A 17,842-nucleotide genomic window follows, 5' to 3' on the forward strand; every position below is an offset into this window, starting at 1 on the left:
TTCAGAGTATTCAGTGAGGTTCCTTCCCTTATAGCTGGTCAGAGCTTCTACATCTCCCAGCACTGTGCAACCTTTGGAATCTCTATTTTGCTCACAGTGTCCCAGCTGATGGTTTCTGGTAGGCTTCGTGTTCTCTCACCCTATACTTCCACAAGTTAGTTAGTTACGTGGCCAAAGACTGAAGAGAACCAGTAAAGGTATTTCTTAAGCTACATTTCATGTACCTCCTTCCTTCTGTGTACACCATGCTGCAAATTCAGCTACCTCTGCAGCCCTGAACTCTGAATCTCTGATTCCTCAGCTCCAAAAACCACCATGCTTTTCTTGGGCTATATCTGGTCAAACTGTGGGTTGAAAAGTACCTTCAGGAAGAAATCTGGGGTGATCACACTGCTCATTTTGTGTTTGACTTTTCTTAGGCATCATGGTCCTGCTTTGCCAATTTTCCACCATCTTAAAAAAACAACAGCCTCATATATTTTGTACAGTTTTGCAGTTCCTTACATTTGGAGAGTAAGTCCAGTACGAGTTGGAGAGCTAATTCTGTACTGTTTACAATGACATAGCCCAAAGCAGAAATTCCCTGAAATGCTGAAGCTACCCTGGCAAACAGTAGAGGATTCTCCAAAAGAATATTTTTTCCATTAAAAATTAAAAGAGTTTTTTATTTTCTACAATAAATGTTTTCACAGCAGTATTTATAAAAGACATTAATTTGGATATCATATTATATTTCATTGATGATAGCAATAGAAATTAAGCATTAAAGTACAGTTACTTTATATATACATTTAATCTTTATTAATACAACACTCAAAAAAAGTAACAAAAATAAAAATGTAGGTAGTATGTCCTCCATTCTGATTGCTTTAGTGTGTACATATATACACTTAGTGTGTGTGTATATATATACATAGTGTATATGTATACTTTGCTGTATATAGTGTATATATATATATATATAGTATATATGTGTGTGTATATATATATATGCTTTACTATATACTATAATCTTCCATAAACATTACATATTTATAAATACATAAAAGACACAGATATAGAATTGTATATACAAACAATGTACACTGCAATTTGTGGATGGTTGAAGAATTTTAAAGAAAATATTGATGGCAAAATGTCCCTATTTTTACTAATTTGGGAATTTAACTCATTCACGAGATATGGCTTGACTATCTTCTGCTAAAAGAATTAACAACACATAGAATTTCACTGGAATGTAACAAGGAAACACAGAAACTCTCTGTTTAATCCATTTTAAAGGGTGTATCTATTTTATAAGGTCCAGAAGTACTTCATAATTTATCTGTTTGCAAGTTGTAATATTAGATATAGATAATTCTGAAAATAAGTATGTTCCTAATAAGACGCTGTGTTAAATGGGAAATACTGGCCAGGCTTGGTTGCTCATGCCTGTAATTCCAACACTTTGGGAGGCCAGTATGAAAGGATCACTGGTGGCCAGGAGTTGAAAGCAAACCTGAGCAACAAAGTGAGACCCCAATATCTACAAAAAAATTAAAACATAAAAAAATTTAGCCAGGTATGGTGGCATGCACCTGTAGACTCAGCTACTCAGAAGGCTGAAGCAGCTTGAACCCAGGAGTTGAAGGCTATAGGATGCCTTGATCTTACTATTGCATTCCAGCATGAGTGACAGAATGAGACTCTGACTCTAAAAAACAAAACAAAACAACAAACATACCAAAAAAAAAAACTGTAAGATTTATTATCAAACTAGTTGAAATTTTTACAGAAAAAATTAAGATAAACATTTAATGGTTTACAATGAAAGGAAATATGGATACACTATTAATGTTTTTGGGTAAAATATGACAGAGAGAGCTCAGACCCTAATTTTGCCTGGCATCAAAAACTCTTCATCCTATAGCTGATTTATTATGCAATGGCACACCTATCAGGCAAACACAGTCAAACTGTGTTTGACTGATTAACTTGATGCCAAGCTTTTTTGTGACTCAATGCCATCACTGAAGTTTTGTTTCAGGTCTTTATAAAATGAGCTTTAGTGATTCATCCAGATTTTTATATGAAGATGTTTTTCATAATGATTAAATGAAGAAATAAAGGCTATCTGAGTATACAGCAAGTGCAGTTGCATTACAAAGTAATGTGAACTTCTTTACCATGCTACCTGAAATAATGAAACATGAAAAAACATGTAATCTAAAATGATGAATTTTATATGAAAAGTAGTCCCTTTATACATATTAGGAATTTGAACAAGTATGGTCTATTTTTGAATATAAATTGCTAGGGGCTATTGGACAGTACAGATTTAGAATATTTACATCATCACAAAAGTTCTGTTGAACAGCACTGCCCTAAATCAAGCAAAATACAATTTTATTTAAGGATTGTAAATTTCTTTTCTTTTTTTTGTGGCAGAGGAAGGTAAAGGAGAGAAAGTAAATCTCAATAATGCCTTCAAAATGTTTCTAGGACTTATCATAAATTCAAAATCATTTAGACATATGTCCCCTATCCCGGCAATACCACAACTGCACTTTGCTTTCTATGCATAATCTGATGAACATACCATGCTTTTTCATGCCTTGGTGTATTTGCAGAGGATGTACTAAACGCCAAGAGCACTGTGCTGACCCTACTTCCTCACTGTCTACTCTTATTGTACTTGAGAATTTAATTCCTGTTGAAATAAATCCTTGAGCCCTCTCACACTCCAGACTGATTGGGATGACTGTCCTTTTGGGTGGCATAGCAACAATGCAGTGTATTTCTGTATATTTCTGCTTAACTCCTCCCACTTCACACACACAACTAGTTTCTGGGACCCTTGACAGCAGGGCCGCAACTTACTCATCTTATGCTCAATAAATGTGGAATTAATAACTTTGTCTAAAACTTTCTGTCATAGTCAAGTTACTTAACATGTATTGAATAACTCTTTAATAAACATGCCAACAAATATGAAAAGCTTACCCTTTGAGGTCATTAATTAATTTGGTTTTTTCCTGAATTATTCGCTTGTGATGCATTCGATGAAAATCACGTTCTTTCTGAATTTTCAGCAGATCTTCTCTAGCTTTGCTGAAAAAAATAGTAACTTTATAAATCACTGCTAATTCCTTTTTGAAAAATTATTTAGTCTTGAGTTCAAATCCAGTATTGGGCCATTCAAAAGATAATAGGAAAACAAATATTTTGCTATCATTCACATTGAAGGTTCCCATCAAATATAATTTGTATAAGGACATATTGTGTGTCGGGGTGGAGGATAAAAGGGCAAAACCTGTAGTTTCAAAAATATGATTCATCTACATTTCATCTAAGTAAATGAAAATTAAAGGTATGCTACCAGAACATGTCCAAAGTATAATTCATCTACTTCCAAAGAGAACTAGTTTGGCTTGCAAAATATATAAATATATATAAGACAATAATTCAAAATTATTAAAAATAAAGACTTTATGGAATTTAACTCTGAACTTCCTAGAATGTGAGGTTAGAGAGACTATACTAGATTATTGAGTTCTGACAATTGGGAACAGAAAGCATATAAATTTTGGAAAACCAAGACTTTATTCTGGCAACTTGTATGAGAAATATAAACAATCAGTGGATCTGATTACTAGATAATTTGTAGCTTAATGAGAATGGTCTTCAATATCAGTGCTGTTACACAGAAAACTTTTTCAACTGGATATAGCTTCTGCAAACCTCTGGCATAAGGCAAGCAAAAGCATTCTTTCTAAGCCCAGGTTCTATGTAAAAAGCTAATGAGAATGTTTTGCTTACCTCTATAATATGTTATTTTCAATATAATAATGTGAAATATAATTTATAATGAAAAAGTAGTTTCTCAGCCACAGATAACCAACAAAGTGCTGAGACTGTCACATTTCCATTCTGAAAAATTGACTGATACCTTACATTAGGATTGAAACCGAAGAAATCTACTTTTCTATGTCACAATATTTCAAGATTTTGATTCACATAAAATAAATGTACATGAACAGACTTCTGCATGAAGCAGTGTCAGAATATTCACCAAGGAACAGTGTATGGGGTACTACCAAAGATGTTTATGAAATAAAGTAAGCATATGTTGAGCAGTCACTTCTTGATGCAAGATCAATGTACATGAGGCATATGGTGCAAGGTCTCTGATCCATTCTTCCAAGCTTTTTTATTTTCTTTTTTTTTAAGTTCTGGGGCACAGGTGCAATGTGTGAAGGTCACAGAGGTAAACGTGTGCCATGGTGGATTACTGCACCTATCAACCCATCACCTAGGTATAAAGCCCAGAATGCATCTGCTATTTTTCCTAATGTTCCCCCTCCCTCAACTATACCCCTGACAGGCTCCACTGTGTTTGGTTCCCTTTTCTGTGTCCACGTGTTTTGATTGTTCAGCTCCCACTTATAAGTGAGAACATGCAGCATTTGGTTTTCTGTTCCTGCATTAGTTTGCTGAGGATAATAGCCTCCAACTCCACCCATGTTCTTGCAAAGGACATGATTCCATTCTTTTTAAGTCTGCACAGTATTTCATGCTGTATATGTACCACATTTTCTTTATCCAGCCTATCACTGATGGGCATCTAGGTTGATTCCACATCTTTGCAATTGTAAATAGTGCTGCAATGAGCATACATATGCATGTGTCTTTATGACAGAATGATGTATATTCCTTTGGGTATATACCTAGTAATGGGATTGAGTCTATGTGTCTCTTTGCATGTGTGATGGGTCTCTTGAATACAGCACACCAATGAATCTTGAATCTATCCAGCTTGCCATTCTGCATCTTTGAAATGGGGTATTTAGCCCATTTACATTAAAGGTTAATATTATTATGTATCAATTTGATCCTGTCATCATGATGCTAGCTGGTTATTTTGCAGACTTGTTTATGTAGTTGTCTCATATTGTCACTGGTCTGTGTACTTCCGTATGTTTTTGTAGTGGCTGGTAACAGTTTTTCCTTTCCATAATGAGTGCTTCCTTCAAGAGCTCTTGCAAGACAGGCCCAGTGGTGATGAATTTGCTTGTCTGAAAAAGATTTTATTTCTTTTTCAGAATAAAATCTTAGCATTTGCTTGTCTAAAAAATATTTTATTTCTCCTTCATTTGTGAAGCTGAGTTGACCAGATATGAAATTCTATGTTAGAAATTCTTTTCTTTAAAAATGTCAAATATTGGCCCTCACTTTCTTCTGGCTTGTAGGCTTTCTGCAGAGAGATCCTCTGTTAGTTTGATGGGCTTCCCTTTATAAGAGACCTGGCCTTTCTCCCTGGTTGCCCTGGACGTTTTTTCCTTCATTTTAACCTTGGAGAATCTGATGATTATGTGTCTTTAGGTTGATCTTCTCATAGAGTATCTTACTGGAGCTCTCTGGGTTTCCTGTATTTGAACGTTGGTCTATCTTGCTAGGCTGAGGAAGTTCTCCTAGATGACATCCTGTAGTGTGTTTTCCAACTTAGTTCCATTCTCCCTATCTCTTTCAGGTACTCCTGTCAGTCATAGGTTTGGTCTTTTAACATAATTGCACAGTTATCAAAGGTTTTGTTCATTCTTTTTCATTCTTTTTTTTTTCTCTCATCTTGTCTGCCTGTCTTATTTCAGCAAGATAGTCTTAAAGCTCCTTGGTCTCTTCAGCTACTGATGCTTGCTATTGCATTGTGTAGTTCTTATGTTGTGTTTTTCAGTTTGATCAGGTCATTTATGTTCCTCTCCAAAATAGTTATTCTTGTTAACAGCTACTGTAATGTTTTATCATGTTTCTTAGTTTCCTTGCAATGAGTTAGTACATAATTCTTTAGCTCAGTGAAGTTTATTATTACCCATCTTCTGAAGCCTACTTCTGTCAATTCATCCATCTCAGACTCTGCCCAGTTCTGTGCCCTTGCTGGAAATATGTTGTAAACATGTAAAGGAGAAAAGGCATTCTGGCTTTTTGAATTTTCAGCATTTGCGTGTTGATTCTTTCTCATCATCATGAGTTTATCTACCTTTGATCTGACATTGCTGACCTTTGGATGGGGTTTTTGTGGGGTCCTTTTCATTTATGTTGTTGTTGCTTTCTGGTTTTTCTTTTAGCAGTCAGACCCTTCTTCCATAGGGTTGTTGTGGTTTGCTGGGGGTCCACTCCAGATCCTATTTGCCTGGGCCTCTCCCACCACTGGAGGTATCACCAGAAGAGTCTACAGTCCAGCAAAAATGGCAGCCTGCTCCTTCCTCTAGCTCTGTCCCAGAGGGACATCAACCTGATGCTGGCTGGAATGCTCCTGTATGAGGTATCTGGGGACTCCTGTTGGGAAGTCTCACCCAGTCAGGAGGAGTGGGATCAAGGATCTGCTTAAATAAACAGTCTGACTGCTCCTTGGTGGAGTGGGTGTGCTGCACCCTCATTTGGGCTGCCCTGACTCTTCAGAGCCAGCAGGCAGAAAAGACAAAGACCACTGATCCATGATACTGCACCTGCCCTCCTCCTAGGGGCTCCTTTCAGGGATATCAGGGTTCTGTTCATAAACCCCTGTCTAGGGGTGCTGAAATTCCCACAGAGAGGCCTCACCCAGTGAGAAGAAATGGATCAAGGTTCTGCTAAAGGAAGCAGTCTAGCCACGAACTGACCCAGCTGCTATGCTGCACTTTGGGGAATTGCTCCCAGTCCAGACCACCCAGTCTCACTGGCACCTACAGCAGGGGACAGTGGCCAACTGGAGCCATAGTGATGGTGACCACCCCTCCCGCCCTGGGAATTCTGTCTTCTTAAGCAGTCTCCAGCCTGCTGCATTGGCCAGCAGGGATTCCAAGCCAGCAGCATTTAGCTTGTGGGATTCTATGGGAGCCAGGCCACTTGGCTCCCTGGCTTCAGCCCACTTCCCATGGAAATGGACAGATATCCTGCCTCATGGGAGTTCCCAGAGCTGGAGGTATGCAAACACTCCTGTGTCGTGGTGCCTGCTCGAAAAGCCAGCCACCCAAGCAGCTGCCATGTCTTTTCAGTTTTTGCGCTTGGGACCCAAGGCCCTGGTGGCCTGGGCTTGCAAGGGGAACTCTTGATCCACGAGCTGCAAGGATCTATGAGAAAAGCATGGTTTTCAGGGAGGGGTAGCACAATCCCTCACCACCTTCCTTGGCTGAAGGAGCAAGTTCACTTTGCCCACACAGCTCTTGGGTGGGCCCTGGATGCTTTTCTTTGCTCTCCCTGGGTGGCGCCAACCACCTAGTCAGTACCAATGAGAGAAACTTGGTACCTCAATGAAGATGCAGAATTCACTCGCTGTTTTCATCCTTCTTGGTGGGAGCCAAAGAGAGGAGCTGTTTCCATTAGGTCAACTTGGCTGCTCCCACCCCCTAGGTTTCTTTCTCCCCACCTCCCAACGCATTCTTTAAAAAACAAAAAAAATGACCTCTCCTGCCCTTTGTTTTACTGCCAATTTTGTAGTTTTCATTATATGTAAATAAACAATGTTCAAGTGACACAATACTCATGGTCAACTTTCTCCACCTAAACCTCAACCTCATTTTCATGCCAACAATCTTATATGTGCAAGAAATTATTGATTCAAACATTATCTTGAAAAATCATCTGAGGAATATATTAATGATTAGATAAACAATGTATTCTTTTCTGATTTTAACCCATGTGTGTACAGCAAGAATATAATTCGACAAATAAGACAACATAAATTCAGAAATATGATGTTGAATGAAGTGCTTTTTAGTTTTTCTAATTATTTTATTGCTTCTGGTCAAGATGTCTCTATTGTTGAAACAAAAATTAATGACTATTTTCCTTTAAATATGTACAGTGTATTTTTTAGTGTTAGTATAAGAGTTACATATATTCACTTTAACAAAAAAGAGATTGCAGTTTAGGACAGTTTTGCATCTCAACAACAATAAAACCTATATTCTAAATAGGAATATATGTTCATCTTCCAATTTTTAGATTGTTGATAGGGATATAATTTTTCTCATCAAGTTCATTATGAGATTATTTGGGAACAGTTCGTTATGTTTGTGACAACCCTTTTTGAATTATCTTATTTACATACTTTCATTTCTTTCAAAATACTACAAACTTCTAGTTTTAACCATTTATCTTTACTGCTAAATGAAAACAATTTTTAATTAAATTTTGATGGGTATATATATATACATTTATGGAGTACATGAGATATTTTGAAACAGGCATGCATGTGTAATAATCATGGAAAATACAGTATCTATCCCCTCAAGCATTTATCTTTTCTTTTTTTTTTTTTTTGGTTTGTTTGTTTGTTTTTGAGACAGAGTTTCACTCATGTTACCCAGGCTGGAGTGCAATGGCGCGATCTTGGCTCACCGCACCCTCCGCCTCCTGGGTTCAGGCAATTCTCCTGCCTCAGCCTCCTGAGTAGCTGGGATTACAGGCACGCACCACCATGCCCAGCTAATTTTTTGTATTTTTAGTAGAGATGGGGTTTCACCATGTTGACCGGGATGGTCTCAATCTCTTGACCTCGTGATCCACCCGCCTCGGCCTCCCAAAGTGCTGGGATTACAGGCTTGAGCCACCACGCCCGGCCTGCATTTATCTTTTCTGTTACAAAAAAAATTCAATTTTACTTTCAGTTATTTTTAAATGTACAATTATTATTGACTACAGTAAACCTGTTGTGCCAACAAATACTAGATCTTATTCATTCTTTCTAACTAATCTTTTCTGTACCCATTAACCATCCCCACCTCATCTGCAAACACCCAATACCCTTCCCAGCCTCTGGGAGCCATCTTTCTAATCCCTATCTCCATGAGTTTAATTGTTACGATTTTTAGATCCCACAGATAAATGAGAACATGTGAAATTTGTCTTTCTATGCCTGAGTTATTTCACTTAACGACTTTCAGTTCCACCATGTTACAAATGACAGAATCTCATTCTTTTTTATGGCTGAATAGTTCTTCATTACATATATGTACCACATTTCCTTTATCCATTCATCTGTTGATGGACACATAGGTTGCTTCAAAACCTTGGCTATTGTGAACAGTGCTGCGACAAACATGGGAGTGCAGATATCTCTTTGATATACTGATTTCCTTTCTTTTGGGTATATATCCAGCAGTGAGATTACTGGATCACATGGTAGATCTATTTTTAGTTTTTTGAGGAACTGCCAACTGTTATTCATACTGGTTGTACTAATTTACATTCCCACCAACAGTGTACAAGGGTTCCCTTTTCTCCATATCCTCACTAGCATTCACTATTATCTGTCTTTTGGATAAAAGCCACTTTAACTGGGGTGAGATGACAGCTCATTGTAGTTCTGATTGGCATTTCTCTGATCATCAATGATGTTGAGCACCTTTTCATATACCTATTTGCCATTTGTAGTCTTCTTTTGAGAAACATCTGGTCAAATTATTGCCCATTTTTTAAATTGGAGTATTAGATTTTTTTCCTATAGAGTTTCTTATATATTCTGTTTATTAATCACTTATTAGATGAGTAGTTTGAAAATATTTTCTCCCATTCTATGGGTTTGTCCTTCACTTTGTTGATTATTTCCTTTGCTATGCAGAAGCTTTTTAACTTGATGTGATCCCATTTGTCCATTATTTGCTTTGCATCCCTGTGCTTGTAGGGTATTATTCAAAAGATTTCTGCTCAGACCAACATCCTTGAGAGTTCCTTTTAGGAGTTTCTCTTAGGAGTTTCATTTTTATTTGATTTTTGCACATGATGAGAGATACTGCTCTAGTTTGATTCTCCTGCATGTGGATATCCAGTTTACCCAGCACCAATACTGAAGAGACTGTCTTTTCCACGGTGTATGTTCTTGGCACCTCTTACAAAAATGTGTTCATGGTAGGTGTGTGGTTTTGTTTCTGGCTCTCTATTCTGTTCCATTGGTCTATGTGTCTGGTTTTATGCCAGTATCATGTTGTTTTGGTTACTATATTTCTGTAGTATAAAATCAGGCAATGTGATTCCTCTGGTTTTGTTCCTTCTGCTTAGGATAGCTTTGGCTATTCTGGGTCTTTTGTGATTCCATATAAATTTTAGGATTTTTTTTCTATATCTGTGAAGAATGTCATTGGTATTTTGATAGGGGTCACACTGAATTTGTAGATTGCTTTGAGTAGTATGGACATTTTAACAACATTGATTCTTAGAACCCATGAATATGGAATATTTTTCCATGTCGTTATGTCCTCTTCAATTTCTTTCTTCAGTGTTTTATAATTTTCATTGTAGAGATATTTCATTTATTTGCTTAAGTTACTTCATAAGTATCAAATTTTATTTGTAGCTATTGTAAGTTGGATTATTTTCTAATTTCTTTTTTCAGATCCTATACGGTTGGCATATAGAAATGCTACCGATTTTTGTACGTTGATGTTGTATCTGGCAACCCTGCTAAATTTATCCATTCTCATCATTTTTTTGGTGAATATTTTAGGTTTTTCCAAATGTAAGATCATATTATCTGCAAAGATGGATAATTTGACTTCTTTCCAATTATATGCCCTTTATTTCCTTCTCTTGTCTGATTGCTAGGACTTCCACTGCTACACTGAATAATAGTGGTGACAATGGGCATCCTTGTCATGTTTCAGATCTTAAAGGATTTTAGGTTTTCCCCATCCAGTATGACATTAATTGTGGTCTGTCATATATGGTGTTTATTGTGAGGTATCCTCCTTCTATACCAAATTTTTTAGAGTTTTTATCATAAAAGGATGTTGAATTTTATTAAATTTTTTCTGCATTAATTGAAATGATCATATACTTTTTGTTCTTCATTCCTTTGATGTAAGGTATCACATTGATTAATTTGCATATGTTGAATCATCCTTGAATCACTGGAATACATCCCACTTGGTCATGATGAATTATCTTTTTAATATATTGTTGAATTCAGTTGGCTAGTATTTGTGTTGATTTTTGAATCAACATTAGAGATATTGGCCTGTAGTTTTCTTATTTGATGTGTCTTTGTCTGGTTTGGGTATCAAGGTAATATGAGCCTTGTAGATGAGTTTGGAAAGATTCCCTCTTCCTGTATTTTTCAGAATTATTTGAGTAGAATCAGTGTTAGTTCTTTAAACGTTTGGTATAATTAGCAGTGAGGCCATCAACTCCTACATTTTCTTTACTGGGAGACTTTGTATTACAGCTTCAATGTTGCTAATTGTTATTGGTCTGTTCATGTTTTGGAATTCTTCATGGTTTAATCTTGGTAGCTTGTATCTGTCTAGGATTATATCAATTTCCCCTAATTTTTCCAATATATTGGCATGTAGTTGGTCATAGTAGCTATTTATGATCCTTTGAAATTCTTCAATCCCAGCTGTAATGTTTCCTCTTCCATCTGAGTTTACTTATTTCAGTCTTTTCCTTTTTTTTTTCCTTCTTTAATCTGCCTAAAGGTTTGTTGATTTTATCTTTTCAAAAAAACACTTTTTCTTTTCTTGACTTTTGTATTGCTTTCTTCATTTCAAATTCCTTTATTTCTACTCTGTTCTTTTACATTTCTTTTCCTAATTTTGAATTAGGTTTGCTCTTGCTTTGTTAATTTTTTAAGATGAATCATTAGGTAATTTATTTGAAGTTTTTCTTCTTTTTTGATGTAAGCAGTTATACCTATAAATTTCCCTCATAGTACTGCTTTCACTGTATCCCACAGGTTTTGGTATGTTGTGTTTCCATTATCATTTGTTTCAAGAAATTTTTCAGTTTTCTTCTTAATTCTTTCAATGATCCAGTGGTCATTCAGGAGCATAATGTTAAATTTCTACATGTTTGTGTTGTTTCCAAAATTATTCTTCTTGTTGATTTAGTTTTATTACATTGTGGTCAGAGAAGATGTTTGATATTATTTCAATTTTTGAATTTTTGAAACTTGTTTCTAACCTAATATACAGTCTATTATTGAGAATGTAAATATCTATTAAGTCCATTTGTTCTATAGTGCAGATTAAGTCTGATGTTTGTTGATTTTCTGTCTGGAATATCTGTCCAATACTGAAAGCGGGTGTTGAAGTCGCCAGCTATTACTGTATTGTGATTTCTCTCTCTCTCTCTCTAGATCTAATAATATTTGCTTTATATATCTGGTGCTTCAGTGTTGGGCACATATATATTTACATTGTTATATCCTCTTGCTGAATTGAGTGCTTTATAATTATAATAATGACCTTCTTATTAAGGTAAATCCTGCTAGGATCAGGTTCTTCCCTTCAAGGCAGCAGGGTCCCTTTTAGCCCAGAAGAGTCTAGAAATGTTACGTGGGAGCTCGGGACTGAAATGGGCCTCAGGACCCACAGGTACTGCAGAAAAGGCACAAACCAGCACCTATTTCTGAGGTCCCTGGGTAAAGGGCAACACACAGGCACAAGCAAAGATACTTTGCAAGTGAGGGAAAAGTAAAAGAAAAATTCTCTACCCTTGATAGATGAACAAGTATATTAGTCCATTTTCATGCTGTGGATAAAGACAGACCTGAGACTGGGAAGAAGAAGAGGTTTAATGGGTTTACGGTTAGTTTCACATGGCTGGGGAGGACTCACAATCATGAAAGAAGGCAAGGAGGAGCAAGTCAAATCTTACATGGATGGCGGCAGGCAAAAAAGTAGAGCTTGTGCGGGGAAACTCCCCTTTTTAAAACCATCAGCTCTCTTGAGACTTCTTTACTATCATGAGAACAGCACAAGAAAGGCCTGCCCCTATGATTCAATTGCCTCCCACTGGGTCCCTCCCACAACACATGAAATTCAAGATGAGATTTCAGTAAGGACACAGCCAACCATATCACTGAGCACCTGGCCCCTCTTAAATTTCATGTTTTCACATTGCAAAACACAATCATGCCTTTCCAACAGTCCCCCAAAGTCTTAACTCCTTTCAGCATTAACTCAAAAGTCCACAGTCCAAAGTCTCATCTGAAACAAGGCAAGTCCCTTCTGCCTATGAGCCTGTAAAAATCAAAAGCAAGCTAGCTACCTCCTAGATACAATGGGGTACAGGCATTGGGTAAATAGAGCCATTCTGAATGGGAGAAATTGGCCCAAACAAAGGGATTACAGGCCCCATGCAAGTCCAAAATCCAGCAGGGCAGTCAAATCTTAAAGCTCCAAAATGATCTCCTTTGAATCCATATATCACATCCAGGTAATGCTGATGTAAGAGGTGGGCTCTTGTGGTCTTGGGCACCTCTGCCCCTGTGGCTTTACAAGGTACAGTCTTCCTCCTGGTTGCTTTCATGGGCTGGCATTGATTGTCTGTGGCTTTTCCAGGTGCACAGTGCAAGCTGTTGGTAGATCTACCATTCTGGGGTATGATGGACAATGGTCCTCTTCCCATAGCTCCACTGGGCAATGCTCCAGTAGGGACTCTTTGTGGGGGCTCCCACCCCATATTTCCCTCTGCACTGCTCTAGCAGAGGTTCTCCGTGAGAGCCCTGCCCCCGAAGCAAACTTCTGTCTGGGCACCCAGGCATTTCCATACATCTTCTGAAACCTAGGCAAAGTTCACAAACCTCAATTCTTGACTTCTGTACACCTGTGGGCTCAACACCTGTGGAAACTGCCAAGGCTTGGGGCTCCCACCCTCTGAAGCAACAGCCCAAGCTGACCTTGGTCCCTTTAAGTCATGACTGGAGCAGCTGGGATGCAAGGCACCAAGTCCCTAGACTGCACATAGCAGAGGGACCCTAGGCCCAGCCCAAGAAACTATATTTTCCTTCCTAAACCTCTGGGCTTGTTGGATAGGGCTGTTGCAAGGGTCTCTGACATGCCCCAGAGACATTTTCCCCATTGTCTTGGTGATTAACATTCAGCTCCTCATTACTTATGCAAATTTCTGCAGCTGGCTTAAATTTCTTCTCAGAAAATGGGATTTTCTTCCCTATCATATCATCAGGCTGCAAATTTTCCAAACTTTTATACTCTGTTTCCCTTTCAAAACTGAATGTGTTTAACAGCACCCAAGTCACCTCTTAAATGCTTTGATGCTTAGAAATTTCTTCCACCAGATGATTCCCTAAATCATCTCTCTCAAGTGCAAAATTCCACACATCTCTAGGGCAGGGGCAAAATTCCACCAGTCTCTTTACTAAAATATAACAAGAGTCACCTTTGCTCCAATTCTCAACAAATTCCTCATCTCCATCTGAAACCATCTCAACCTGGATTTCTCTGTCCATATCATTATCAGCATTTTGGGCAAAGCCATTCAACAAGTCTCTAGGGAGTTCCAAACTTTCCCACATTTTCCTGTCTGCTTCTGGGCCCTCCAAACTGTTCCAATCTCTGCCTGTTACCCAGTTCCAAAGTCACTTCCACATTTTCGTGTATCTTTTCAGCAATGCCCCACTCTATTGCTACCAATTACTGTGTTACTCCATTTTCACGCTGCTGATAAAGACATATCAAGACTGGGAGGAAAAAGAAGTTTTGTGGACTTACAGTTCCACTTGGATGGGGAGGCCTCACCATCATGGTGCAAGCCAAAAGAGAGCAAGACACATCTTACATGGATGGTGGCTGGCAAAAAAATGAGAGCTTGTGAAGGGAAACTCCTCTTTTTAAAACCATCAGATCTTGTAAGACTCATTCACTATCACAAAAACAGCAGGGAAAAGACGTGCCCCATGATTCAGTTACCTCCCTTCAGGTCCCTCCCTCAACACATGGGAATTCAAGATGAGATTTGGGTGGAGACAGAGCCAAACGATATCAACAGGTAACCATCTTAGGCCTAATATTCCATCATAGCAAGTCACACTAGCCTACTCCTGAGGTAGCAGTATGAAACTCCTACAAAGACCAACTTCAGATAAATGGCAGAGGTTGACCACAACACAGAGGAGATACAAAGAGACAGGAAAAGTCCTCATTCCTAATCCTCAGGTACACAAGACCTCCCTAGTAAAGATGGACCAAAACAGAGAGAAACTCTCAGGGAGATGGCAGACTCTTTGGTATCATCCTTACCAAGTACTAAGTGAAGAAGAGGAGAGAATTTAAGTAGAGTGATGGGGAAAAAAATAAATAAATGATTCAGTTGATATTTTGTCATGAAAGCACAAGAACCTCACTTGAATTCTTATTTAGAAAATGATTCCACTTTCAATTAGAAAGGCTCTGTGTAGAAGAGATGTTCTGAAAAAGGATCAATGAATCTGTTCAAATAATTTACAAAAAGAATAATGAAAAAGATCTTAGAACACTGATTTTAATCACTTTTTTTTTTTTTTTTTTTTTTTGAGATGGATTCTCGCTCCATCACCAGGGTGGAGTGCAGTGGAGCTATCTTGGCTCACTGCAACCTCTGCCTCCCAGGTTTAAGCAATTCTCCGGTCTCAGCCTCCTAAGTAGCTGGGATTACAGGTGTGTGTCACCACCCCTGGCTAATTTTTTTTGTATTTTTAGTAGAGATGGGGTTTCACCATATTGGTCAGGCTGGTCTCAAACTCCTGACCTTATGATCTCCCTGCCTCTGCCTCCCAAAGTGTTGGGATTACAGGCATGAGCCACTTCAACAAGTTAGCTCTGAAACATGTCAAGTTGAATGAGTATATCTAAAATATAATACCATATTTGTTTTAAAACAGTAGATAAAAATCCAATATTATGTCTACATAAATAATCAGGTAACAGATCCTGTTGTTTCATTGGAGTGTCATATTCAATACAGGAAATTCTTCATAGCAATGTGACTTTGTCAAGCTATGTAACCTCTGTAAATATTAGATTTAGCACCTCCAAAATGGACATATAATGGGCTTCAAAGTGTATTCAATTAAATATTTTATTAAGGTAGCTTACATACTGTCTTGCACATAGAAAATACTCAATTACTCAATAAATGTTTCTGTACTCATAATAATCATTATCATTTCATATATTACTATTTAGTATAGTAAAAGAGATACACAAAATTCATCTAAGAGATAAGTTTATCTTCCTACAGTAAGGGGTGTGCCAATAAGTAGTTAAGTATTCTCTAATGGATCAAAAATATCAGAATATGCGATTATTAGTAACATTGTGTAACTTTTAATAAATGAATTTAAAATTTTATGAACACCTATTCTGAGTATACTAAACTGTCTTAATTTCAATCACTTGAATTACATAAATGAGCGTATTTTTATCTTATGTGAAATGTAAACCCACAACAGGTTAAAAATACTTTAAGAAATAATGCTGCAAAATTTCTTAAGCAGGCTATAAATGTGCAGCACTGCATCAACTCACTTTTTAAATATACATTAGAAGCCTATTTGTGCTCATCCCAGGAAAGAAAGCATAGGAATTGATTGAAGTATTAGACCTTAAAGTTTTTCTGACCATTAAATTGGTTTTCAGCAACTTGCTTTCTGTTTGCACAGTGAAGTCTATTCAGTAAAACAATTTAAATTCATTTCATGGTGGTGCTTCTCCTATTATGACCTTCCTGCTGCCCATCTGCTTAATAAATGGAAAATAAAAGCTGTACTAAAGAATAAAGTCTAAAACACTCAAATAAGCAACTAATATTTTAAACTATATATTTCCTCATCACATTAGCAGAGCATCTATATGTTTAAAAAAACACAGCAAACAGATATTCTGTTTCAAGAACAATGAAGTTAAGAGTTACTCAGTGGAACATTCTATTTAAATGTGTACATCATAAAGAAAACAATTTGCACATGCTTTGTCTTAATAAAATGGTACAATGACTATCTAACTTCTCCATTTCAGGAAACCAGCACATCGAAATCTACAATTCAATTATGCAATATTAGGGTAAAGATATTCTTATCATACTATAAAATTATTGCCCCAAAACTCCATTTTCAATGTGATATGAATATTATTTAACAGTGTGCTCAAAAAGTATTCTGAAGTGAGTATCTATGGTAAAATAACTTTATTAACAAGTTTTAAGTATTTTCAAATGATCATTTTATAATGACTTTATTAGATCATTTGTTATAATGTGGCAAAATAAAGCATATAAACATTTTCTTGTTTACCTGCATCAAAGCAGACCATGTGTGTCATATATTTTTCTCATATGAAAAATTAAGTCAAAGTAATTTCTGATAATAGTAGTTATATAATTAGCAAATATTTCATTATCTTATAAATGAATTTATTTAACCCTCTAAAATTTACATTGGAATAATTGTTGGACAGCCAAAATGGAATTCAATCAGATTAGAAAAAAACTTTCATTTTATCTTAACCAAGAAAGAAACCAGTATATCCATGTCCAGAAAAAATACCTTCTTAATTTAACAAGCAATTACCTAAACACTAAAGCATGAAATTTTATGAGCCTCATTATTATCTTTATTTTTACAGTGTTTGTTTTTGAAAGTCATAAAACTAAATGGGTCTTTACAAAAGCTGGGCACTCTTGGACCTTTTATAGAAGTACATTTTGAGAGTGAAATAAAGGCACCTTAGTAAATCACCTTAATTTTTCCTCAATATTAATTGTCATGTAATTATGGTTTTCTTTATGTCTATATTTTCTGGAAGACTGTAAAATAAAGCATTTCATTATTTTTAAAATGGTAGTTTTTCCATCTTTCTGCTAGTAATTCCAATCAGTATTGCTTTCTGCCAAATCCTCAGGGCTCTCAATAAACCCTTTCTGGTCTACATTATATATCCTTACTTCAAAAGCCTGGCAAACGAAGACAATACTCAATATGGGGCAAGACTTAGCTTAATAGAAAGTTGGTTAAATTTCCAAGAAAATAATGCATACTCCCAATAAATGCCATGAAAGGGGAAAAAATCACCAATTAACTACTCTAAAAATTATTAAAAGCTTAACTAAAGAG

The 17,842-nt window shown here is 36.7% G+C and overlaps 1 protein-coding gene across 3 annotated transcripts in view; it reads right to left on the minus strand.

Moving 5' to 3' along the window:
• LOC116551470 (sperm-associated antigen 16 protein) overlaps positions 1-17,842 on the minus strand; it is a 193,200-nt gene that overhangs the window by 130,412 nt on the left and 44,946 nt on the right. For all 3 annotated transcript variants that reach the window (XM_032277658.1, XM_032277659.1, XM_032277660.1), the window contains exon 6: positions 2,983-3,090. In XM_032277658.1, the coding sequence (XP_032133549.1) occupies positions 2,983-3,090 (108 nt within the window). The remainder of the gene's footprint in view (positions 1-2,982; positions 3,091-17,842) is intronic.

Source organism: Sapajus apella, unplaced genomic scaffold (genome assembly GCF_009761245.1).
Source record: "Sapajus apella isolate SASKATOON/1434 unplaced genomic scaffold, GSC_monkey_1.0 scaffold10, whole genome shotgun sequence".
Taxonomy (NCBI): domain Eukaryota; kingdom Metazoa; phylum Chordata; class Mammalia; order Primates; family Cebidae; genus Sapajus; species Sapajus apella.